Source organism: Ursus maritimus, unplaced genomic scaffold, assembly GCF_017311325.1.
Source record: "Ursus maritimus isolate PB19 unplaced genomic scaffold, ASM1731132v1 scaffold_14, whole genome shotgun sequence".
In the NCBI taxonomy this organism is placed as follows: domain Eukaryota; kingdom Metazoa; phylum Chordata; class Mammalia; order Carnivora; family Ursidae; genus Ursus; species Ursus maritimus.
The window spans coordinates 12687353-12713477 of NW_024423786.1; the positions used below are offsets into that span (position 1 = coordinate 12687353).

Consider the following 26125-nt stretch of genomic DNA (forward strand, 5'->3'; position numbering starts at 1 on the left):
TTACCAAAGCATAGAGAGAATCGGTGTTAAAAGAGCAAGCGGGCGGGCATTGCTTTGAGGAGGGAACACGTTTTACTACCTTTGGGTAGACGAGTTAGCTTAGCGCTGTGAAGCATTTCTGTCTGTCTTGTTGAAGGCCTCCACGCCCTGGACATGAAGGAAAAGAAACGGCAACTGTTTTATTGCAGACAGCAAGTCAGAGCCCCCAGTCCCAGGAAAGCCCCAGAGGCTGGAACCTCAGCAGAACCCACTCCTGACTTTCCCTCGGCGTGCCCTGGCGCTCACTGCTCAGGACCGTCTGCTTGGCAGCCACTCATCTAGAAGGAATGAGCATCGTATTAAACACTCCCTGATATTTGTTCAAGTCGATCTCCTCAGAGTTCTCCCTAATCAGGTAAGCATTTTCTGAATTAATCTGGTAACCAAATCAGTTGCACTTTAAATGGGTCCCAAAGAAAATAAGTGATTGGAATAGCTGTTAAGACACAAAGAAATGCCAACATGAAAGCCACCAGTCCGCCACCGTATATTATTCTGCATCATTAAATATTTATTTTCATATATGCATTTACAAACTTTACTCATTTCAGAACTCTGCTTTCAGCACTTTTTTTTTTTTTTTTGCAGAGAGAGTCTCTTGTAAAATGAGATCCATGTACAAAACTAGGCAACAGATATAAAAGTTTCCTTTCATACTTTTCATCCATCAAGGAAAGAAATCATGTGACAAGGAAATAAAACCAAAACGTGGCTCTTTCACAAGAATAACATGTCAGTGTTCAACTATGAGTTCTAATGGGATAGATCATATTTCCTCTTTATATGGATGTATATAGTTTAAATACTTCTTAGCTACTGTAGCATGTTGGTTCAGATGAAGGAAAAAAATCAACTCTGCTGTTTGGACTAGATAATCTAGACACCATCAATTATTCATTTCTCTATCACGTGACACCAAAATTCACCTTGGAGATGACATTGGCCAGCAGTATGCATTTATTCCAAATGTTGCATAAAAAGTTCCCTTTCAAAAATTCATTAACTTCACAAGCTAAAGTCTGAGCTTCTAATTTAGCTCTCTTACTTAAAGTTTAAATGATCAGTTCAGAAGCTTAAAATTATCTTTAAAACTAAAGTTGCTTTTCTTAAAATGAATGCTGACTTGGAGCACTGTCACTACTAGACAGAGGCACTAATGCCACTAGCAACGAGAAACAGTATCACCACATGTGAGTATATGGTACAAAATGGCCAGGGGCTGGAAACTCACTATTCATAGGATTTTGGCAGCAGCATCATTTGATATTTAACCATTTATTACATAGTATTAACACACCAGCTTCAAAGATGTGCACTCCCTTTAGGACACTCAGGAGTTACAAATTCATTGTGATTGCATAATTCGTATTGCACAGTTTTATAAAAAACATAAATACTGGCTATTCTAGTTTTAAATACAAAATACAGGTCATATACTTTTAAATCTATAATCTGGTTCAAGTGCAAATCAGGTGCTTTCTTTAGTCCTTCCAAAAAAGGCATTTTTAATATTTTTGGCACAAATGAAATTTCATCATGCCAACAATTCTAATTACAATACATATATCCAAACCTTTAGAGTAGCAATCATATACATACAGTATAAAACTGATTATTTACAAATGTACTAAGCATTAATGTCATCTTTGTGGGTGAATCAGAACTCAGTAGCCATACCCACACTAATAATAATTAAAAAGGTCCAGGGGTCCCTTTATCTCATCAGCTTACGCTGGCTGCTGTGGGTTGACGTGCACGTGCGGAGGGTGTCCTAGAAGACCGAGTCTTTGTTTCTGCTTCCTTTGCTCTGTCATCTGGAGAGTTAAAAAGTTTCATCATTAGACCCAGACACTTCCTGTACGTCAGACCATATACCGAACCATAGATTTACCTCTGTGGTTATGGTTTATACTGAAACCCACTTTCTACAAATAGTGTACCGTCACTAAATCAAACACACAGAACTTCAAAAGGGACATCTTCCTAGGCAGAATGGGGAATTCTGTGACCTAGTCATGCAATGTGGCATTCAGAAGAAGTATTGCTTACTATTTGTTTCATAAAGAAAAAAAAAATGGTAAAAGCACAGGATTCTTGATTGTTTCTCCAATCCATTTCCAATGATTTAAAGGCTCATTGGAAAATGGTGGCTTTGTGTGGTGCCAACAGCACAGCAAACTATTAAGAGAAGCCGTGTGTTTAGAATCCTGGGTTTGACAGGGACTATGTCCCTGGTCTTCAAGGGGTCCTGGTTCCATTAATGATTTCAGAGTAATTCTGGTTTGAGAGGGAAAAAATGCTGTAGCACCTCAAGGAAGATGAGGACTGTCCTCGCCTGTCACTGAGACCCAGAGTGACGCGATGTCATAAACGATGCTCTCGGCACTCAGTGGGGTGCGTTCTTTGCCACCCACAGACACAGGACTGATTAAGGTCAGCAAAGACCATTTCCTAAGACTGGTCAAATGAAAAAGTGCTTTCAAAACCCCACACAAGAGGTGGTTACTATTCATTTGGCTGCTGAACTGAATCACTTCTCATAGTGTTGGGTAGCTAGCTCTGTTCTAGGTATTTTAGGGCACACTTAGTTCTCTGCATTAACATTTTTCTTAACCAGTTGGTCCTGGCTCTGGATTTGATGCTGGGCATTTAAGCCAATTAAGACAAAAAGGCTATAATGAAATATATATTAGATAAAATTGTTGTCTACAAATGGCATTAGGTCCTGCATGTAGAGTTTTCGTTTCCTAAAATCAGAGAGGAATTAGGGTAACCTGGTAAAAAGAACGTGGGCTCTGGAATCAGACCCATTTGTAACAGTTCTCTGTTATTTAGCTTCTCAAAGTCTGTTTCTTCACTCACCCAATTATGATAATTCCTATTTCATAGGTGGAGAATTGAACAGATACATGTAAAATTCTTGGGAGAGTGTCACATAGTAGATACTTAAATCTGTTTTCCCTTGGACTAATTTTTGGTATAAAATATCCTGAGAGAACATAAAACAAGAATAGCTTACCTAGGTTCAATTTTAAAGTGGTTACTTATTCAAAACATGGCAGTTTTCTTTTAAATCAAAATACTATTTTTAGGCTCCTGTGAAATGCCTTCTGTTATCATTTAGAAGAGTATTTACAAGGAGTGAATATTTCCAAAAGGTAGCTTTTTATAAAGAATTGAGTTAGGATATTCCAGCTAGCCTCTGAAGTTCCCTTAGATGAATGACAAATCTTTTAAGTAAGTGTTACACACTACACTTCACAGATTCAGCTGAGAAAAGAGAACCTAATTTGACATGTGGGATAAATTCACAATTCGATTACAGTGTAATCTGTAATTCATTAATCTTACTGCCTGATACTTCAGATACTTAGCTCAGATCCTCCTCCCTTCCCCAACTGACAGACACATGGATGGACACATGGACACACACACACACACTCACTCACACACTCTCTCACTCTTCCCTTGGCAGTTAACGCTGAGAGGAATCCAGTACAACTTCATGAAGTTTAACAATCTCAAGCATTCTAATGGCTTTAGGAATCCTGGGGGGCTCAACCCCTACTGAAGGCTATTTTATTTAAATACTTTCATTTACAGTCACTGAGGTCTTTCAGCTGTCAAAGTTGGCTATTAAACCCTTTTCTGTAATTTTTCTATAAATAACTACTTGCATTTGAGATCACCTTTTATGTTTGCATATGTTCATGCTTGTTGGTTCAGTCAGCTTTTAACTTTCAATCTGTTGGCTATTCAGTCATTCTCTTAAATAGAGAAGCTTCTATACTGTTTTTCCTATAACAAACGAGTCTTTAGCTGATGGCACACCCCCCTTCCCCCTTCTGCAGCCATCACCTGACACCTCATTGCTGCTCCTATTCTAACTTTCTAGGTTTGCCTTTCTAAGATAATGATCACAACACCCGCCCTCCTTCCTGAACCTTAAAACTCCCTACTGATGGAGGTTAGTGGCCAAATTCTTTGCTCAGGCAGTCCTATTCCTGGTAATTTCAAGTACCCAGTACATACCTATCTAAATTTGTTTTCTATTTCCCTAGAATAGTGGTTTTTCAACTTTGGCATAAGCCAGAATCACACAGAAGGTTTATTAAAACAGATCAAAGGGCCCACAAACAGAGTTTCTGATTCAGTAGGCCTGGGGTAGGGCCCATGAATTTGCATTTCTAACAAGTAACAAGTGAGGTTTATGTTGCTGGTCTGGGACCACACTGCTGCTCTAGAACTTTCACGGATTCTCTCTGAAATGGGTCAAAGATCACTTCAGGTGTATTTTCGTATTCTTGAACACAGAGTATTTCAGGTACATATATCGTCTCTCAAATAAAATTAAGATCTTGGAGAAGATTCTCTACAGCTGAGCATACGGAGGCACGCTAATCTGTCTGAATTCTGTTTTCATCAACCCTGGCCTTTTAGAATAACTGTCATTAAGTGACTAATAAGTGAGAAGGAATAGGGCAACTGCTAAAGGATTTAGTCCTTTTGACAGTGGTCATCATCCAATTATGATTATAAGGGAATAAAAATAAATCTGGCCTGTAAAAAACCAAGGTCAACCCTGCTGGGCAGTTAGGTTTCCCTGGCTGGCCTACCTCGTGCAGTCTCACATAACTTCTGGCTTTATGGGCTCAATTCCACCTTATCTACAAACTGTGTATAAAATAAGTGTGTGTGTGTGTGTGTGTATAAATTCTTATTTAAAGCATATTACCTGTTGATGTTAAACAGAAATAATGACCAAAGTGAATTTTCATATTCTCACATAGTATTTTCTCTGGACATTTGAAACAAAACGGACTCAGAAAGATGCATGAGATTCTGATCTAAGGTAACTGTATTCAAAATATGAATACTGAAAATCTATTCTGAATAGTGTGAAATGTCTCATTTGTAGTAGTCATTTAAAATCCTTAAAATTCCCATTTAGCTAAAGGAAAACATCTGAAGCAGTACTCTTCTTCGTATCTATATGGCTATAAAAACTAGCTTGAATGTTAGCATTCCTCCTTTTGACTCAGTCTAAACAAGAAGCAAAGAATATTGTAGCTTTGCAAATGAGATGCAGCCAAACGTCGGAAAGATCTTTCATGAAAACACTAAGGGTAGAGAGCAAGTGAGCACATTTCACCTCCCAGTACTGGCCTCAATGACAGAAGGCTGGCAAAGGAAGGACACACATGGATGCCATGAGTTGGTTTCTAACGGATCAGGAGTCCGAAAAACTGCTTTCCTGTCACAGCAAGGTCTTGGTTACTCAGATTCTAAATAGCCGGGACACTCTAAAATCAGCCATGTTTCTAACAATGAGCCTAAAATACTATGAAAAAAACCCAGCACAACTCTTAGACACACTTATGTTGATTTAATGTCAACGTACAGATACTTGTTCACACTCTGAGTTGATCCCTCCTATTCTGTTCCTGTTTCACCTGGTGGGCTCTTGCTCAGACTTTGAGATCAAGCTCTTCATACCACCTCTGAGGCTGCTGTGGCGTAAGTCTACTTCTCTCCCGGGGACCAGGTTACTGACCTGTGTTCCTCCTTTCCCAGTCTGTTCATACCTCCATTACATACTTACGGGGTTGAATTCGCAGCGGTTTACGGATGTGTTTCCCACTCTAGACTGTTAGGTGTAGAGAGAGAGCAGCTTCTATTCATCTCTGTAACCCCAGTACCTAGGGCTGCACCTTGCAAAGCTATTTCACGGGTGGTGGTTCAAAGAACGAACTGAATTAACCAGAACATAGTGCCATTCCTGGAGCATGCCATGCATTTTCATGCCTTTGCTCATGCTGATTCCTTTCCTGGGATGCCCCCTGCTGCATTCCTCTGCCAGCTCAGAAGTCACCTACTTGTGCAGGCTCTAGTCCTGCCTCACTCCAAGCCACACACAGGACTAAATGCCTCCTCCTCTGTGCCACCATCAAGCTGTCTTCATGTCTCGAGTGGGTTGTACAACTTTTCACACTGTATCATACTGTCAGAGGTCTATATTCCTGTCTTTCTTGCTAGATTAGAGGGCAGTTGTTACCTTAGTCCCCCTTTGTGGTTCCAGAACAGAGTAAGGAACAGGTAAGGAACAGAGGCACTCAGTAAGGTTTAATATTGCATTTTCCAACTGTAGGCAATTATTCTAATCTTTTGTTATTCCTCCCTTCCGTAAGCAGTTAATGTTCACAAGATAACCGTCTTGCATGAAAAGTGCCAAACACTGGGACATGCTAATGTGATCTGAATTTTCAAGCGCTTTTCATATTCCTAACAACATGTAAGGGTTACTGTCCCATAGGAAGACAGTCACATTTTCAATAAAGTGAAGCCTCTTCGATATTTGCTCTTTTGCATTATGAAGAAAACATGCAAAAAAAAAAAATAGGTTCTTACATCAGTTCTCCTCCTTGGAATAAGAATGTAAGAGAATCACATTTAGTATTCAGAATCTCTTGGGAGGGGAAATTTCAAGATGAGATGCGTCATTAACACTTAGACTAGCAATTCTAATCAACTGTTCTTGGCAATAGTAGGAAAAGCGACACTACCAACTAGGTTTTTAACTTCTCTCCTTGACAAGAACTTTTTCTCCTCAAAGTGGTATTTTAAGAAAACATCCACCGAAGAGGTCAATAACAGAACCAAAGACATTCACATTTATAAACTATCATTGCTCCATTATGCTGCTTTTTGGACCAGAAGATCGAAAAACATAGCTCAGTGATGAAGCAATTTTTGTTTCCCAGCACTTTTACCAGTGAATGGTATTCTTTCATAGCAGTTTTAAAAAATATCTATCAGAATTTCTTGCTCATTAATCATTTGTAGGCTTTTATTTTTTAATTCAAAAATTTTTTTTCTTCAGAGGGCAGGAATTCTTACAATTGCCATTTAAGAACCAGCAACTCTCCAACATATCTGCATGATTTTTTATGCAGAACAATTTAAGCAACTTTTATGATTGCTATTACACCAAATTTAATAAAATGCAAAATTTTTCAGTAAGCTGATTCTTAAACAAATGGCCTTAAAGGTTTGTTAAAAGTTGCATAATCTAAAGAAAATGCTAATTCCTTTGGAAAGAAACGCATTTCCCCAATAAAAGCAGCTGTGCCGCATTTTTCCTGGGCACCTTAAAACCTAAGCAGGTCAATCCTGGTAAAGGCACTTAAGAATATCTTACTGGTTTCCTCATACTTCTTTTCAGCTTATAGTGTCTTCCAAGAAAAAATGGTTCATATTCATTCACAGGGGAAGGGCTTTCGGTCCAACTGCCAACGTTAAAGACATAAAAAGGGCCGAAACCAAGCAGTTTAAACCATTCTGGCTTTAATGACACTAAATGAACCCTAGTCCCTGTGTAATGAAGTTTTACGTATTTGTTTGAGCCGAAATTTAGGCTTAACGGAAACAATTCTACCTTGGAGTTTTAAAACGCCACGTTTCTACTATGCACAGCTGTGTAAAATGGCCGTGAAGGTATCCTCCACAGCGCTCAAATGTGGGAGGCAACTTCGGAGACTTTAAGGCTCTTTAAAAAAAGAAAAATGAGAATTTAAACAGCCAAGCTGAAAGGCAAACCAGGTACAGAGACAAAACAAATGGAAACAAAAACACATACGACATACAAAAATCAAACCCACACAGGAGGCTCAGGAGTTGTCCTAGAGTGCGGGAGAAGCTTCCTGGGAGCCTGCTGTGCACCTGGGTACCCTCATCCATACAATGAGGGGGAGGGGGGAGGACCGCTGCGGTCTTGGGTGCCCTCCTTCACCTCGGATGCCTTCTGCGAATTCCTCAGTTCACCTCACTCCTGTGACCATTTTAACGAGAGCTCAAGAGTTCCTTTATTGAAGTGTGTCTTAGATCAGATTCTGGAAGGCTTTTTAAAACCTCTGATTTAACTAAGATTCTTGGAGCCACAGCCCTCTCAAAAGGGAGATGGTAACTAAGGCATGGCTGGATGTGGTAAGAGGTTCCCCCCGGCTCCGCATCGGCAGCAGTGCTCCGCAGGCCGTTTAGTTCTCTGGAACATTTGTCAAGTGTGTCACAGAAGGGGTTCAAAGTTAATAAAATAATAAGCAAAGCAATCTAGTTCGATCCTAGTTTTACTCATTTAGGTTATTCACTTTAGGTGGCCATCAAAGCTCAGCGCTGGAGACAGCCTTCATAAATGAGCCCTTCTGTTGTCACCGGTCTTTTTAATTTGCATCTTAATACAAGTCAAAGAAACACCTTGAGGCCAAATGGTATATCTGGGGGCATTGTTTGGATTTATTTAGTTGGAAAAGAAATGGAATTCAAAGTAGGATTGTTCAAATCGCTCTGTAGACTGGCACCAACAAGAGTTTATTCTAGATGGGGTGTTCACTAGGTACGTACCTACCAGTAACATATCACCCGTGGGTGTACCTCACCACTTACCTCCAGGGCGGCCTTGCCTGATAACTTTTGCCGTGCAAAATTTATAATCTTGTCTATGGAGTTGTTTAAAAACACTTTCAAAAACCCATCCAGGATGCTGAGCTGTTCGCACGTCTGTGCCTGGTTATCCCGTCAGCGTTGGCACAGCAGCTGCTCACCGCCCGGACACACAGCGGCATCCGGTCACTACATAACCACCCGGGGACTGTTCATTTTAAGGGGATCAAAAGGAGGAAAAAAGTACATAGGGTTTGGTACAAACCGCCCCTCCTTAACTTCCTTGGAGAGGCCGGTGTGTACCTGAGGGCTAGGGAGCAGGAGGGAGCCGTGTTTGCGGAGACCGCTGCGCTCTGCGGGAGCAGGGATAGGGCTGGATTGTTTGGGGGCTCATCCCCCGCACCTGGCATGATGCCTGGACTACGATGGCCACTCAGAAAGGATCTGGCCAGTGAATGAACCAAAGGAGCTTTCCCACAAGTATGGTTTCTCCCGGGATGCCGAATTTAAATATCTTGAGTGAAGAGCTGATAGACCGGAGGGCGAGAAAGCAAAACCAGAAGCAGCTTTGAATCTGTCAGTAAGTAAAGTAAAGAGTATGGCTTCACAGGTCGTGTTTTCTGTACAGCGCTTCACTGAAGTCATTTGCATTCTCCCATTTTCTGGTTTTGTTTTTCATATTAAAACCTTGTACTAGCAGCACTGAAAGTAGTGTTATGGGCTTATCCTGTCAAAGGGCAGTGAAGGGGGACGGACGGGGAAACGGGTTTATTCTCTGTGCCCTGGGTTCCTTTCCTACATCCACGTGCTGGAAACATCAGCATTTTAACTTGAGCACTACTGACTTCACCTCAGCAAGTTTGGTGTGTCTGGTAGTGGTGTGTGTGTGTGTGTGTGTGTGTGTGTAGGGGGCAGATGGGGCGTCATTTCTTTACCTGATCCTTTAATTCTGACAGCTGGCCGGAAAGGTTGGTGACCAGCTTCATGGTGGACTCCAGCTTCTCCTGCAGGTTCCTCAGCTCATTCTGCTCTCCTTCAGAGTCACTGCTGACCAAGGACATGGCTCTCATCCTGGGGAACCAGTCAAGGTTTCTTTCCTAGAATCCACATTAAAAAAAAGAAAAGAAAAGAAAAGAAAAAGTCATTTCTAGGAATAGAGACAAGAAAAACAATCCCACCATGCTATCTTTTTGTTGTAGCGTCTTTCATAAGGCTATCTCTGTTGTTACAGAGTTAATGTGCTGTGCCTTTTAAAAAACCATTCAGTAAATATCTTTTTTAAAAAGATTTTATTTATTTGTCAGAGAGAGCACAAGCAGGGGGAGTGGCAGGCAGAAGGAGAAGCAGACTCCCTGCTGAGCAGGGAGCCCGATGCAGGACTCATCCAGGACTCTAGGATCATGACTTGAGCCGAAGGCAGACACTTAACCAGCTGAGCCACCCAGGTGCCCCATAATTGAGCATCACTGAACTCTTTCAATTCTTAGAAGTCACTTTTGACCCAAATACAGGGGGGGGGGCACCTGGGTGGCTCAGTCGGTTAAGATTCTGGTTCTTGGTTTTCACTCAGGTCATGATCTTGGGGTCATAAGATCGAGCCCCGTGTTGGGCTCTGAGCTCAGCACAGAGTCTGCTTGAGAGTCTCTCCCCCTTCCCCCCCACCCCCCCAGCTCAGGAACTCTCTCTCTCTCAAAAATAAATACAGAAAATCTTAAAAAAAAAAAAAACCAAAAACAAAAAAAGAACTAAATACGGGGGGAAAGGTAGGTTTCTGAGCAACTTCCCCAATCTGTAAATAGGAATGCAGCCATTGCATTACATGGCTAATGAGTGGTGGGTGGTAAAATATATAGAACATAAAATTTTCCATTGAAGTCGTTTCTAGCTGTACAGTTCAGTGGCATGAAGTGCAGTCACAGTGTTGTGTAACCATCGCCGCCCTCTACACCTCGGGAACTTTGTTCATCTTCCCCATCTGAAACTGCATCCCCATTCAACACTAACTCTCTCACCCCTGCCAACCGCCATTCTATTTGCTGTCTCTCTGAGTCCGACTGCTCTAGATACCTCATACTGTGCTGTGTATTTTTAAAAGCATTATACTTGGAATATCATCTGCAAACACTCTGGAAGTGAAATGAATTTTGAGATCCCAAGTGTTCTGGCATTTACCGGATATGCGTATGTGTGCTTTCACTTGGTAGGGGATTGTCAAGCGGCTGAAAATGGGGAATGGGCTTCTTGTTCAGTTTCCCTCATTGTCAGCTTACGGAAATTACTGCTCTCTTGTTTCCTTTTCCTTCCAGCTTGACATCGTTGATAGCTGCCATCAGTTGGTATAAGAAAGGCCATTCAGTCTCCATCCTTTCTTTGGACATCTACAGCTTACACCTGAAGACAGTTTTTCTCACCACTGTTTAACCAGGGGGCCAGGACTCCTCCTGCTACCTCTCTTCCTTGTGCCCACGTTTTTCTCCTAAAGAGTATACATCATAGCTAAGTTCTGTACAGAGAGGCAGGAATGAATAGTAAAAGCTATTCAGCACCAGATAAGGGGGGAAAAAAGGACTCAAGTCAACATCTGTCTGGTTTCATTTCTGACCCGCACCATTTTGATCTCATCAAGATAAACCGTAATTGACATTCTAACACTAATCTTGCCCATTCCCTCACCCCCTGCCAGTACACACACTCACACACACACTCACACACACTCACTATTACTGCTACTTTGTGTACACCTGAGGTCAGCAAAATTTTTCTGTATAGTAAATATTTTCTGATAGCAAATATCTTTGGCTTTGTGGACCATATGGTCTCTCACAATGACTCTGCTATTGTATCCTGAAAACAGCCACAGGCACTACATAAATGAATGAGCGTAGCTGTGTTCCAATAAAACTTTATTTACAAATGCTGGTGGCAGCAGGCTGGGTTTGGCCCATAGGCTAGAGTTTTGCCAACCTCTGTCATACCATAGAAGGCATCAGCCCACTTAGAATCAGATACAAAATCCCACAAGACGTGTCTAAATGTTAAAAAGCACCAAGACAGTCTAGCAATATTGAAGCCAAAAGAGAACTAGTTGAAAAATATTACAAAGAAGGCAGGCCACACTGGCAACACGGCATCACACCTACTTTAGAGTGTTGGTTTAGAACGTCCGGGAATCTGTACGTAGGGACTCACTAGCCCTGCAGCATCATGAGTGCAGAAACCACCTTAGTATAGTGATCAGAACACAGCAGACACTTGATAAATATTTGTGGAAGGGAGGAGTGATAAACTAGCTCTATTTCCTGCATGGGCCCTCAGAGCAAATGATTCAATGGTGAACCTCGGTTGTTTAGAATGACTGCGGGAGGAGAAAATGGTGCTCTCTACCTTCCTGTACCAAATACCCTGTGATCAGCACTTTGCATGTAACTGCATGGTAGCCTGTATCCATTTGCATCAATTTCCCACCACAGCGCAACAGGTAAAAAGACCATTCAATAAAATATCCCATTTCAAAGATGACCGGCCTAAAAATCTCAGGTGTTCCCACGTCTATGATCGGTTTTCTGCTGTGTGTCTACAGCAAAGCAGAGGAGGAGAGGAGACATTTGAAAACATTTAAGCTTGGCATTGCCACTGAGAGGCAGCTAAGTAACCTGTCGCTGATTATATTCACTGCTCCTGTGTCAGTCCTTCAGACATAGTCACACCTTCCCACCGAGGAAACATCCCATGTTCAGCGTCTGTCCAACTCTAAGGGAGGAAAGAACCTAACTGCTCAGGAGAGGACACCCACAGGGGACGGGTGGCTGGGGGTTACTTACTCACCCTGGGGCGAAGCAGCACGTGGACAGAGGAGAGAGGGTGTGGGCTGGGCTGATGAAACTGTGAGCCTTTGCCGAGCACGAATGCAGTCGGGTCACAGAGCACAAGACCGGCCCGGCAGTCAGAGACCCCACATAATCCACAGGGACTGCTATCAATTTTTACAGACTGCCCCCCCCACCCCCGCCCCCGCTCTGCCCAGACCCCAGCCAGGAGAACAACTTGAAGAGGAAAGATCCAATGTCCTGTTTACACTGTCAGACTCAGAGGAGCAGACGGACACACCAACGATGGGGACGTGACAGAATGCCATGCCAAGAAGGAGTTTAGAGACCATGGTCACGGTTGTATAGTGTGGAAAACTGAGCCCTGAAAGGGAAAGTCACTTGTTGTGGGGAGGGAGGACCTAACAAATTTCTGTGTTGCACAGGGGACACTGACAAATACCTGGTGCTGGTGAACTGTAAGTATTTGCTAGTTCTTTGGATTCAAATCACTAGTATAAGCATTATTTTAGGGCCCTGGAAGGAAATGTTTTAAAGATGTAACACGTATTCAACATCTACTTCAGGGGCACTTCCCTATGTGGACGGTGCTAAGGAACCAGCTGTGAGCACCGCCCCCCCCCCCCAGGGTTGCTGCCTCTAGACCTCTTTCAAGTGGAAATGGCTTTCAAACCTAAGCATGAGATAGAGTTCCTGCCGTCACAGCACGTGTTATTTAATGAGAGTGGACATACACATTAAAAAAGAAGGAGGACAGTATAAAGCAGGCTATGCTTTGCCAAATGAGTGGCAGAGAGCAGGGCCAAAGTCAGAACTGACCGGCAGTGATGACAATTGGCTGCAACCCTCTCGGGAAAGGCGTGGTCCTGAAGGAGGGTGGGTGATTGGCCAAACTAAAGGCAAGCATGAGGGCATTCTCAACAAAGTGGGGCCAGCACAGGGAGGAAACCAGTTTGGCTGCAGTGCAGGAGGAGGGCCTACAGGTAGGGGCAGCTCAGACTATAGAATACTATAGAAGAGACTGGAGTGTGGGATAGACAGGCGCAGGCAACAGGAGAAACTGCGGCGCACAATGAAGAGGGCCAGGGTCAAGGGGATGGCTGAGGGAAGAAGGAAGGAAGGAGGTGACCTGGAGTCCCTGCGGGCCTGCCTGATGGGATGCAGGGGAGGGACACGTGCAAGCCGCTGTAGTGGGTATGGTGGCAAGGACTCACCTGTAGCTACCTCACTGCTGAGGTGCAATTTAGTATTAAACTGCCTGATCCGGTTAAAGAATGCATCTGAAATCTAGCTCTCAAATCTTGCAATGCTCCTTTGCTTAGCAAGCCCCGCATAAAATAGAAAACACAGATTTCCAAATAGAGTCCACATTAATGAAGTCTTCAAAAGAATACAGAAAATTGATGCAAGAGTCCGCACAGAGCTTAAAGCTTAGGCAATAGGTTCTTTTCCGTTTTCCAACAGCAAGTTACCAAATGACTACAGATTAAGAGAAGTTTTCGGTGGCAGATTCTCACCTTCTTTCACGGCATATTTGATTCCTGGACTCCTATGGAAGGATTTCAGAAAGGTCTTTGAACAAATGCAAAACGTATAGACTTCACTCTTTACTGAACATTTATAATTTCTGTGCCAGGCTCAGGGCTGAGCGCTGTGCATCTCAAGATAAGCAAGACCAGGTCCCTGCCCCCGAGATAAAGTGCACAGACTGCAGTCTTGGGGCAGGTGTTGGGGCATGGGTCCTCACTTCTGAGGGACTCCTGAGTGGTGACTGCATAATGAGTACCTGCTGGGTGAATGAATGGGCTCCACCAGCATTAGGATGGCCGCTACTGGCATCCGTGCTGCTCATCTCAGTGGCAAAGAAGATGCGCTCAGATCCCTTGGCCTTTGCTTTACTTGTGCTTCTGTGCACGAGCTCCCTGCAGTCCTGGGGCAGGGAGCCCTGGCCCGAGTGTACGTAACACCACACACAGAAAATAATGCATCTTTTTTAGACTGTCCATTTCATTCAATGGTACATTATTAAAAATATTTTTATATTAAACTCAAACTAGGCCCTACAACAGACATGAAATTGAATCAAATTTTAAAAATAAAATGCAAAATTTAAAAGAAATGTCCTATTTGCCCGAGGCCACCTTGGGCCGTGTACCCTGATCCTAGGGATAAACCTTCGTTCTCCAGCTCAGAAGGGTCCTTCAGTGCAGAGCTGGAAAAGGATTTCTGGTCTAGATATTTGCCGGTTACCACCACACAGGTCCTCCCTCAAAGCTTTCCTCCGACTCTAATATTTAACAATGAGATCTAAAGTGGGGGAATCCCACTAAAATCCTAAACCATACGAAACCAGCTCAACTGCAGAAATGCAAGGGCTCCGGAGGGCGTATGATTAGCTTTTCTGCACGGAGGCAGGTAAACCCCCAAATCTGAGATCCTCGGTGCTGCCAGTATTTTAAATAATCATCCTGAGCTGTTAAGTCAAATCTCAAATTACCAAGGTTGCTCACCAACAGGACCCCCCTCCCCGCAGAGAATCTAAATCTTGAAGGGAAAATGTGTAGACTTTCCCAATCACTAGTACAGAAGCAGAGAGAACACCCGAATCTAATCCCTTTGTCCTTAACTCGGACTTGCAGACGAAATGCTGTGCTTGCTTGAGCATGACAGGACTCCAGTGAAGCCTGCTGTCCACGGTTCTCCAGCTCGTCGGAATCTGAGGGTCTAGAAGTGTTTGCAGAAGCCTGGCTTTGTGTGTACTGGAAATCAAACACATGTCTCAGTGTCTTGGCTTCTGCATTTTTTGAGAAAATCATCTTCAACTATGGCATTCTGTCTATACATGAATTCAGTGTGTGTGTGTGTGTGTGTGTGTGTGTGTTGTGTGTGCGCGCGCGCGCGCCTGTGTGTGTTCAGGAAGGTGGTGTTGGGGAGGCTGTGGGTTCACCGAGCGTCTGTCAGTAGCATCTGTCACTCTGGGTCTGAGACATCCCTCTGTGCTTCCCTGGCTCTCCTTGCTGCTGGCATGTCGCATACCAATGTCATTAGGCACTGTCTGCCCTGGTCCTCCGGCAATCCAGCCAGTGCAGTTCCCGTCACAGCAAGCGCTTCCTCTGTCAGAGCAGACAAACTGACTGAAGCCACAGCCGGAAGCAGGCTGACCACAAGTGCTAAAGTTCTGGTTAGTTCTTTTCTAGGTAAAGTTGGAAAAGTCCCTGCAAAGGCAAACATTGAAGTTTGAGACACGGGGGCGGTACTGACCTCTTGAAATGTCCTTGACTGGAAAGAAGGAGGGTGTGTGTGTGTGTGTGTGAGTGAGAGACAGAGAGACAGAGACAGAGGAGGAGGAAAGGAAGTTGGATTGTATGATGCAAATGCTAATCATTCTGAGAAGAGGTTTTTTTTTCTTTTCCCAGGTTCAACTGAAGAGGCTGTTCTAAGAAAGATGACTGAGGTAATCAATCACCTTCCTCAGAGAAAGTCCACTCAGGTAGAATTTTGTTTACCATGTAAACAATGGAACATTTATTGCCAAATCCCTTGTTCCTTTATAGCCAGACTAGAGAATTTAGATTTCTCGGTGGGGGCATGAGGGTGAAAGAAATGGTCATGGGAGAGAAGATGGGTCCTGGAGAAAGAGACCCGTGGCTTCTCTATCCTTCACAGCCCCCTCTGAGGAGAATCAAAAAGCTCAAGACTGTCCCTTCAACTCAGACGGCAAGTGTGTTTCTCCTTCTATTACCAAGCAGGAGGACAAACCAGGTTGTCCCAGAAAGCAGGGGACAGGAATGACGAGAGAAGGGAGGGGGCAGGGGAGGACGGAAGATCATCCTTAACTTTCCAAAAGCAAGAATATAGGACACTTAATAAACTTTAAATTACCTGCCCTTTTGGTGGATAGAGAGGATTATTTTTACTGAAGAGGACTAAAATAATTCATTTTTAGAGCTCACTTTTATAAGATCACAGCAAAAAACAAACCCCAGAATCTGCTGCTTTGGGTGAAAATGTGATAATGATCTCTAACTATGCTCAGTGATTCTAGAATTGCTATTTATAGCAAATAGTATACATTAAAAACAACTACACTAAAAAATGGATCCCAGCTGTGGACACGGCAAAGCGATCAGGGGTTGGGGAGAGGGGGGGATGAACGGGTGAAGCACAGAGGATTTTTAGAGCAGTTAAACTCTTCGGTTTGCTGCTGTAATGGTGGATACATGTCATTATACGTTTGTTAAAACCAACATAAGGTACAACACCAGGAGTGAACCCCAATGTAAACTCTGATCTGTAATTAATAGTAATGTGTCATATTGGTTCATCAATTGAAACAAATACACAACATTAATAAAAAAATGTTAATAATAGGGGAAACTGTGTATGTGGGGGGGTGAGGTAGGGAGGGACCAGTATATGGGAAATCCGTGCTTTCTGTTTTCATGTAAACTTAAAACTGCTATAAAAAATAAACTTCATTAAAAACAATCGCTCCCACACCTGTAATTTGTTGGCCAATCCCAAATCCAAGGATCCACTTCCCCCTGTTCCAAAGTACAGTGAACTCGAGCCACATACAGCATCCCTGCATTTCACAGGTGCCTTTCCTACAATAGCCCTGTGACATTAGTTTATCATCAGGAAGAGGGATGGCCTGAATCAGGAGTCAGGTCACCACGCCCCAGTGCTGCAGGACAGTGTGCCAGGGAAGGCGTCAGTTAACCGTCCAGGGTCTCTGTTTCTGTTTTTTGAGAAAGAGATCACGGGGCTGCCCCCATGGAGCTATTGTAAGGGTCAAATGAGTGTGAGAAAGTGTCCCAGAAGCAAAGGAATCATAAATCAATGTCATCAGCCTAAGGTCACAAAGCTAGTCTAGAGTCGGCCCCGGAATCCAGATCCTGACTCCCTGTGCAGCACTGGACTTCCGTGTCGGGTTAGCTCCTTCCTTTCTATGGGATTCTACGTTGGAGATACAGATTTCTCTGACCAGCGCAGCCACGTGAAGGTCACCCACAGTGCCTCCAACTTTAGGTGTTGGAGGGGTTCTGCTCTTGAGCTCTGAACGACATTCCCAGAACAGGCCCTGTTATATAATCGTCAGCTGGGCTGGAATGACCACTTACCCTTCCCAGACTCAGTTAATAGTTGTTCTTGGATGATACAGTGTAACAAAGACCGGCCCTTGCCAGTAGAGAGAACCGCACCCATTTCTGATGAAATCCCTAAGAAAAGCCAGCTGCAGAATCACTGTTTTCAGTCATTCTAAGCCCTCAGGTGAAGTGATTTCTGGGCCCCCTCGAGACTATGAAAGAGCGGTGCTTGCCAGGCAGAGTGGCGCCGCTGGGTCCTGGGCACCTGGGGCTGCCAGGCAGAGGAAGCCAGAGGTCTCGGAGGAGGAGGAAAGGTGGAGCTGGCAGCCGCTGGCCAACAAGGCAGGGTTGGCCCAGTGGAGATTCCCAAGAAAGAACAATTAGGCTAACTTGCCCTGCTCTCAAACTGGCTCATGACATTTTGCTTAGGCAACTTCCCCTGCATTTTCAGTTAGCTAGGAATCTACCCAGAGGTTATATATGGGATTTTAGCCATTTCCATTGGTTTTCCTCTATTCTTTTCTGGATTTCATGACTTTTCAACTTTGATCTCTTATTACATTTATACAGTAATGGTTTTTGTTTTTTGCTAAGCTTACTTAAACAGCTTTCCAAATTTCTTTGCTGTTGTTTCAGGAAAAAACACTTGGCATTTACCTTTGAACCTACAAACACATACACATCTGTAAGCCTCGCTACCGGGCTGCCTCACATAAAACAGTGTTCTGTCGAACAGTGTTTATCATTCTGTGGGTTTATAGGTTGGCAAACTCTTGACTGAAGCAGTTTTACTTAAGGTTAGCCCTGCCTAGACAGACTCAAAGAAGAGAGGAGAAAATCCTCTCTTACTGTTCATAGACTCCAGCAAGAGTTGAGGGGCAAGTCACCAGCACTGTCCCTACCGTGACAGTGACTTGGAAGAAAGCAGCGTACAGCTTGAGTTCTTAAGGGTGAAAGAGATCATGAGCTGTGTGGAGATTCTCTCAATTCCTCAATCCTTTCCAGATCCCCCATTTTACTCACCTGCCCTGTGCACTCTGACCCTGAAGATTGACTAGCTTGTTCCCATAGGTCTCCTCTCTCCCTCCTGACACCTACATCCCTGCTCTGGACAAGGACCCTCTTTAATAGTTCATGAACTCCCACCAGCACTTTGCAAGTTGCTTCATTGAACTGTAGCGCTAACGGTGGCGTAAGAGACACTTTGGTTCAACTCTACTTTATAGGTGGTCACGCCAAGGCCCTGAAAAGCAGTGGGTTTGTGAAAGGAGAAATTGAGAGCCTTGTCCACCTGTGTAACCTGCACACACACAGGACTACACCTAAATACCAGTAGCTTTTCATTCCCACATTCCTTAGCAACACGCTAGCAGGCCTCGTTATCAAGAGGTATCTTCGAAACGCCTGAGTATATGTACGGTTGGCCCTTGAACATCATGGGGGTTCAGAGGCACTGACTCCCGCACAGTTGAAAACCTGCACAGAGCTTGTGACTCCCCCAAAACTTAACAATAGTCTACTGCTGATGGAATCAATAGTCAATTAACATATTTTGTATGGGGGTGCGTCTGCTTTCGGCTCAGGGCGTGATCCCAGGGTCCTGGGATCAAGCCCCGCATGGGGCTCCCTGCTCAGTGGGGAGCTTGCTTCTCCCTCTCCCACTCCCCCTGCTTGTGTTCCCTCTCTCGCTGGCTGTCTCTCTCTGTCAAATAAATAAATAAAATCTTTAAAAAAAACCAAACATATTTTATATGTTGTATGCATTATAGGCCGTATTCTTATAACCAAGTAAGCTGTATCAGTTACGGTCGGTGTTCAGATTCAGGAGGAAACGAAGGAGTTTCGAGTGCAGTTAGGGTGTCTGGGACCACAGGCGGCAAGGAAGGCAGCCTGGTGGGGTCAGCACTAGGGCAAGGAGCAGAAGGCGGGTCCAGCATGTGAAGGGGAGAAAAATACATTTTTGGAGTTACCATGTCTGCTGAGTTGGGGGAACTGTGTAAGCAAATATTTATGCACAGATACAGGCATGTACAGACCTCTTGGACTAAGTCACAGTGGGGAGACTACCGCTGGCGGTGACCGCAGTCTTCAGCTCACTGATCGGACAGTTGCTATGTGCAATGCTCCCCCTCTGCACGGGCGCACATACCGTCCCCTTGGGCGGACCTCGTTCCCTGGGCTCTAAGCACAGAAATTCCTCTCCGGCAGATTATGGCTCTGCTCTGCTCATTGTTACCAACAGTGCCTCACACCCCCTCTGTGAAGGTCAGAATGTGGAGAATCCAGAGGACAGTGCAGACCTGGGGTCCCAATGCCAACTGCTTCCTAAGAAGAAGGAGGCACCTGCGAAGTGGGGAGCAGGACGGGGGGGGACTTCACAGCCTCTAGGCTAGGGGGCAGAGCGTGTGATAAGCCCGGGCGGGGAGACATAAGCTCGGCAACTGCTCCGTGCAGCTGCCACTGACACGAACCCAAGCTCAAGTGCAGAGGGTGGGGCGAGAGCATGTCTGGCTGGCTGGGAGGCGCGGCCGGTGCTGCTGACGCACTGTTTCCAGCCACCGAAAAGCAAGTGCCAATCCCTCTGCACGTCTCCCTTGCTCTGATATTCTCGAGCTTTGCCATGGTGCCAGCTAACTGCAGAAGGCGAGCTGGGAATCGTACCGGAGTGCCTCGGAGGCCGATCGTCACGCACGGCTAAGGGCTCTTAGAGCCCAGGGGACATTGTAGTCTAGGCTCGTGGCCCCCCAGGTCAGGCCGGGAAGCTGATGAGACAGCACCACCAGTGCCGAAATCTCTGTCCCAGGAACTTATCAAGGCACTCCCTTCCTGCCAGCATCCTCACTGGAATTCCAGAATAAAAGTCTGGCCCCGTTACTGTACATCTGCACGGAAGCACAGGGTTCCCATGTCACTTTATCAGCAGCCAGGGCCGCCGGCCACCGGCCTGCCTGGCACGTGATGAAGCACAGACGAGGCGGACGGGTGGGGGGAGGTGGGTGCACAGCCTGCTGGCCTCTCCTGTAATCTAAGTCCCGGCTGCTAGGGACTCGCAATTTCTCACCGCCTGGAGCCGAGACCCTTCAGGGCGTGAAGGGTCCACGTGGACGCTCCCTTCTCCGCTCACACCGACACTGCGGGCACCCCTCCCCTGCAGACTTCCAGGGCCTTGCTTTTATCTGATTAGGAAACACCAGTCATTCCTGCTCTCCGTTTCTGTCCTGAGCGATTCCCTTTGGTCCCTTTACCCAGTTCCTCCGGGCAGAAAGCTGCCGCCCTCACTTTGGAAAGTGCCTGTCTGCAGACTTCATAGCACCAGGCTCTCTCTCGGGTCAAGAAAGGCGCAAGACTTGGGTCAGTTCCCCTTTTAAAAGAAGGCAGTGACTTGCAGGTAATTCAGTTCCCATTTTGATCTTTTGCCCTTGTTAACACATTGCTTTCTGACTGTGCTTGCTTCCTGTGTCTTCTTATCGAATACAGATAAACACAAGTGCTGAGGCCAGATGCCCCATGGCTTTTGAATCTTCCTCATAGATGTTTAGTAGTGCTTTATATGCTAAGAGAATTCATTTGCTTGGAAAATTTAGGCAAGAGGTAGTTTCCAACAAAGAGGAGCTCTGCCTTACATGGCTTTTTTGATGCAAATTGACTAGGGCTTTCAGTAAAGCATTTTCCAGGAATGCAGGCTCCTGGACTCCTATGTGAAAAAAGGCACTATTTTGTAAGAGCGGTCCACTGGCTGCCATGATACTACTTTTGATTTGGAAAATTGTTTCTTTGCTTTTATAACCCTAAACAACTAGTTTCTGAAGAGGTCAAGTGGATTAATACAAGATGGAACAAACTGGAAAATCTCTAGTGGAATAGTGTGTGAGCACGTGAAAGAGAGGGAGGGACGAAGGGGGGAGGGAGAGAAGTCAAGAGCCGACTATTTTCACTGTGAGAAAAAGTCAGCACCAGGCTTAAAGGATGATGGATCAGACACTCTAATTATCAGGGAGTTCTAACTATTCAGATGAGTCACCCGGGTGTGGAAGCCCGTCTGTCTATGGTTCTGGTGAATCTTCCTTCCCCTTGAACTTAGACACCTCTCTCCCCTCAAATAATGGCCACCGAAGGAAGTATCATTCCCTGTTCCAGGCTCAGGGGAGGGTAATGACGTTTTCCTGATTTTACCAAGTCAGAATTCATGCATATTTCAGATACACCCTTTGCAAGAGTTGGCTCTGCCTTTCCCGAACTCTAGAGTCATGTGTACCACCCCCTGTAGTATTCGACTCCAGGTGGTTGTCTAACCAGAGCAGTGCTGGTGGCAGCTCAGAGAACTAACCCCCATCGAAGGCACAGAGCTTCCATCGCGGTGATTCGTGCGTTAGCCAGTCAGCATCACCCACGAGGTCCTCTCCCTCACCCTCCTCCTTGCCCCCGGTAGGGCTTTGCCGGGCCTTCTCTGTTGTGAAGGTGGCTACTTCTCCTGGGAGATGAGCCAGTCAAGGCAGGAAAACCAGACTCAGCCTGACCAACAGTGGCACGTCCTTGACACGGAGGGTTGTGTGTGAACACAGAGGGAACCACACCGTACGTGCACGTGTCAGGACAGCTCCAGCGTGGTTTCCGATTCAGCAGACCTGATGTGAACCTCCTGGACGTGAACCTCAGCTCCAGCCCTTTCCGGCAGGGGGGCCCCGAAGAAGCTGCTCGAACTGGCTGGGCTTTAGGTTCCCATCTGTAAAATGGTAATAGGGCCACCCACAAATGCTGTTCTGGGGGTTAAGTGGGACTGTGCGTGCCAAGCATTTATTTCAGCACATACTGATTAAACAGGACCTATGATTAGAGAGTTATTATCCAATCTGCCATTGTTACGGCAAAGCGCAGCCTGGTCCGCTCCTCCGGAAGCAGCAGCCTATCCCCCGACACTCAGGCTGTGCTGGGAGGACGTTCTCCCCAGCCGGCCCGGTAGTCAGTTAACCATGCCAGCCTGCAAAAGAGAAGGGTCCAGAACAACTGCAGCTAGCAGGAGATACGGAAATATGGACGAACAAGATTCCATCCGACCACTCTGCCATTCACTCAAAAACATGCCTCTGAAAATACAACTTTTTTTTCAAGGTAGAATTCCAAGATACCGAAGGGAAATCTATATTTCATTAACGAAATAGATGCTATATATTTAAATTACAGTTTGGTCTGCTTTACTAACCTTCCTTCTTCATGTTTCTGGAGTTTCTAACTTTCAAGAATGACTTAGTCTGCTTAACAAATTAAGCACTGGCTTTTCTCTTGAGCTTGACTGTCACAGAAAATTGGGCTGCTGAATCTTCGCTGGGAACCCTATATTTGATCTTTTATCTACAACATGCCCACTGTGCAGTATTTCAATTCCTTCGGGCAAAGATACAACTAATTTACCACTTATCCAGGTTAAATACATCTGATTGTATGGCCTATCAAATCGTCGCCTATGCACGAACACATTCTCATTTCAGTCAGCAATAAAATCAAAGAATGTTAAATTATTTAAAAAGAGCGTGTGGTATGTCAATTATCGTGAAAATTTAAACGCAGTTCAGGGCTAATAAAACTTTGCTTATCATAAAGGCTACCACTGAAACTCTACGTGGTAGCCCCCCAAATCCAGTTGCTATGGGGAGAGGAAGCTCAGGGGTTTTTCTCCTGCCCTGAGCTGCCGGGGTAAGTGAGGTTACTCTGTAGTCACAGTTCTCTGTAAGTACAGCCCTGTCTGGGGCCTGAGTCAACGAAGCGGAGACCGCAGCTCCCGTCTGAGCGGCACTGTCCGTTCTGTATAGAGGTGCAGGGGAGGCCGAGCTTCCCCCCAGCAGGGCCAGAGACGGCACCTGCCTCGGTCATGTGTGCGGAACCCAGGACAATCCTGACAGCATCTAATACACAGAACCCGGGGGACACTCCCCAAGTCACCCCAACTCCTGGTCGTGGGTAGTGGCTGTGAGTGGAGGACACCACTGAACGCATGCATACGAGTGCCAAGCACTGAGGCCAGTTCCACGGAGAAAGAGTGAGAATGTTGCGTTTGTCCTGCTCCAACATGTGAGAGCACTTAAAACGTTTAAATGTAAGAGTGAGGAAGAAGCAGGAATTTTCCATGGGAGGAACTTCTTGGAGTCAAGATGCCCATTCTGACTTTTCTTAGCAACAGTGTGCCAACAGCCAAGACATCTTACGCAGTCGTGCAGTGTAGGACACGATGCTCGCGTCAGCTCTCTGTCAGCACCGCGCTCTGCTTCCCTGCCGACTGCTCTGTCGGTTCATCTGGCCCTTCTGGCATCCACTCCCTGCCTCCTCGAGTGCCTCCCACCCCCACCCCGGTCCCCCACATTTACCTCATTCCCGTCACCCAGTGGACATGGGAAGTGGGGTAAACCCCCATTTCCAGCAGCTCAGGTCAGGGAAGGGCCGCGACTTCCTGGGGCTACGTGGCTCGGAAGGAGCAGGGCCGAAACTCACATCTGGGATCCCGTGCCTTCATGTCCAATGCTTAGGGAGCAAGGACTTCACGGGAGGCGTGAGCCTGGCCTTGGCTTGGCCGGGAATATTCCCATCTCCAATGAAAGGAGAGAGGGCATGACCAGAAGGAGAGAGAAGAGAATAAACAATCTTCTATTACGTTTAGATGAAAATTGGATGCTGGGTGAACATCCGGCTGCTTAGTTCTCTACTACCGTCTCTGGCAAGAAACGCACTGTCTCCATGGTCTTTTTTGAGATGGAAATCTGTTTACCATCCCTGACACCACGGTCTGCAGGGCGGCGTCTTGGCGGCAGCTGTGAAGCTCCTCCTCTACGTCCAAGTAGAGCTAGGTGCTCACCCACCCAGCCCAGTGCCGCCAGCTGCCTCCTCGTCTGCTCCGTCGCTGGGGCTGTGGTGCAGTCCCCGTCACTAACCTGGGCTGCTTCTGTTTGGTTCTTTCGGGTTGTCTATGGGCAGTTGCTCCTTCACAGTTCTGAATGAGTCTCCAGGAGCTTCATTCATGAGCTGAGGGAGAGCTTACAACCCCCAGGCTCTGGCCGCTAGGCAAGAGGGGGTTTTCCTGAGAAACCCAAGTCCCTAAAGAGCCCCGTCTCGATGCTTGCTTTTGGGACATGAAGTGAACAAGAGGGTAGGTGAGCACCTAGCTGACTCTTCCTTCTCCCTCTGACACTGTCAGCTGCCCCTCTCTGCTTGATGCTGGAGTAACAGAATTGGCTTCTCGAAGAGATCACCTGGCTTTTCCTTCCAGAAGCGGGAGGGCAGGAGGCCTGCCTCCTCAGGAGGAATGTTGAGAGGAACTCCTCTCTTGGCCGTGGCTGCCTCCACAGGGTATGACGGAATGGGTCTGCCACATGGGCACGTGGCCTGCTCCCCTGCAGCTCTGAGCTCCCCTGGGCTTCCGGCCGAACACCCCCAGTCCTACCGTCCTGTGGCCAGTGCTCCCTGGGGAGTCGTCGGCAGGGATTCATGTGACCTCAGTACTAGACACCACTGAAAATGGTGTTGGCAAAAGGCACAGCCTTTCGGCCGGTGGATCTAACACTCCCTGAGCCCTCACTAAGGGCACGAAACATCTGGTTCCTCAGCAACTTTGACACTTGGAGTCAAGAACTTTCTGATGCTACATATTTTCAGGCCTTTTGTCAAGAAGTTCTTGTACCACTGAAGGGTGATGTGGATGAGGAAAGCACACTGAATGCTGGTGTTTCAAAGCGTCGCCAGGCAATGGGCTCTGAGCAGGCTCGGTGGGAGGCTGGGGGGTGACCTGGGGCCCTTAATCCTCACCAGGTGACTGCTCACAAGGCTCCTTTAAGTCTTCACGATTGAGACAGAAACCTTAAAGTGTGCCAGAGTTTTCCGTGACAGTAAAGTAAGGTGATTAACAGAAAGCTTTAAAACTGGCCCCTGAAGATTTAAAGATAGGGCACAAATACTTGCGAGAGAAGCAAACAAAGTGAAGAAGAAAAAGAAAGTGTGACAAGGGTGAAAACTAGAGGTCAGCTCCTCCACCCATTATAGGACTTCATGCAAACGAGGGCATCTGTATGTGTGTGCAGACAGCTCTGTCCCGTGAATGCTGACCAAGCGTCTTCGTCTGGCAATATCAACAACTGGACGAAAAGAAGGGATAGGGGAACTTTTCAGTTCACGTGTCCTGACCCTGGAGACCTAACCAAAAATCTGCCTGGCAACCAGCAGAATTCCTCATTAACAACAGATCCAGCTCCCACCCAGCCCAGTGCCGCCAGCTGCCTCCTCGTCTGCTCCGTCGCTGGGGCTGTGGTGCAGTCCCCGTCACTAACCCCGGGCTGGCACCCTGGTGCGCGCCTTCTGAGCTCTTCCTGGGCAAGCTACTTGGCCCTGAGCCTGGCTCTCATCTGTAAGACAGCACACCCAGAAGCCACATTCTGGAACTCCTTTTTTCCCTCTGTTAATTTTTTTTCTCTTCTTCTTCTGCTAATCTATGACCCTGTCTCTCTTTCAAAACCCCTTTAGAAGTCATCTCTCAGAATCCATTTCTCTTTCCCCTCAAAGTTCTCTCTGAATGGTGCCCCATTGAGGGTAACTTTAATTACCAAACGCAGTTCTAGCCGTGAAAGAGATTTACAAGCCCTAGAGTGCTAAATCCTTACAGAGTCCTGGCAATCCCTCTCGTCAGCACTCACATCACCAGTTCAGGGTCATTTTTTCAATCAGCATGGTGTTGTCTCTTCTGTTGGACGCCTA

The 26125-nt window shown here is 45.9% G+C and overlaps 1 protein-coding gene and 1 long non-coding RNA gene across 6 annotated transcripts in view; one reads left to right on the forward strand and one right to left on the reverse strand.

Moving 5' to 3' along the window:
- The window catches only part of LOC121102480, a 36397-nt gene extending 19610 nt beyond the window's left edge, over positions 1-16787 (forward strand). Inside the window, exons 4-6 of one of the 5 annotated variants that reach the window (XR_005834532.1) lie at positions 189-394; positions 15719-15756; positions 15969-16787. This is a non-coding gene — a long non-coding RNA (uncharacterized LOC121102480). Of the gene's footprint in view, positions 1-136; positions 395-627; positions 759-10781; positions 11995-15718 lie in introns of those variants that run through there. The other 4 variants (XR_005834530.1, XR_005834531.1, XR_005834533.1 and 1 more) reach the window with 4 other exon arrangements.
- ITPR1 (inositol 1,4,5-trisphosphate receptor type 1) overlaps positions 528-26125 on the reverse strand; it is a 322384-nt gene continuing 296786 nt past the window's right edge. The window contains exons 61-62 of the mRNA XM_040628531.1: positions 9411-9572; positions 528-1853 (exon numbers count right to left, since the gene is read on the reverse strand). Of these exons, the coding sequence (XP_040484465.1) occupies positions 1767-1853; positions 9411-9572 (249 nt within the window). The 3' untranslated portion in view covers positions 528-1766. The remainder of the gene's footprint in view (positions 1854-9410; positions 9573-26125) is intronic.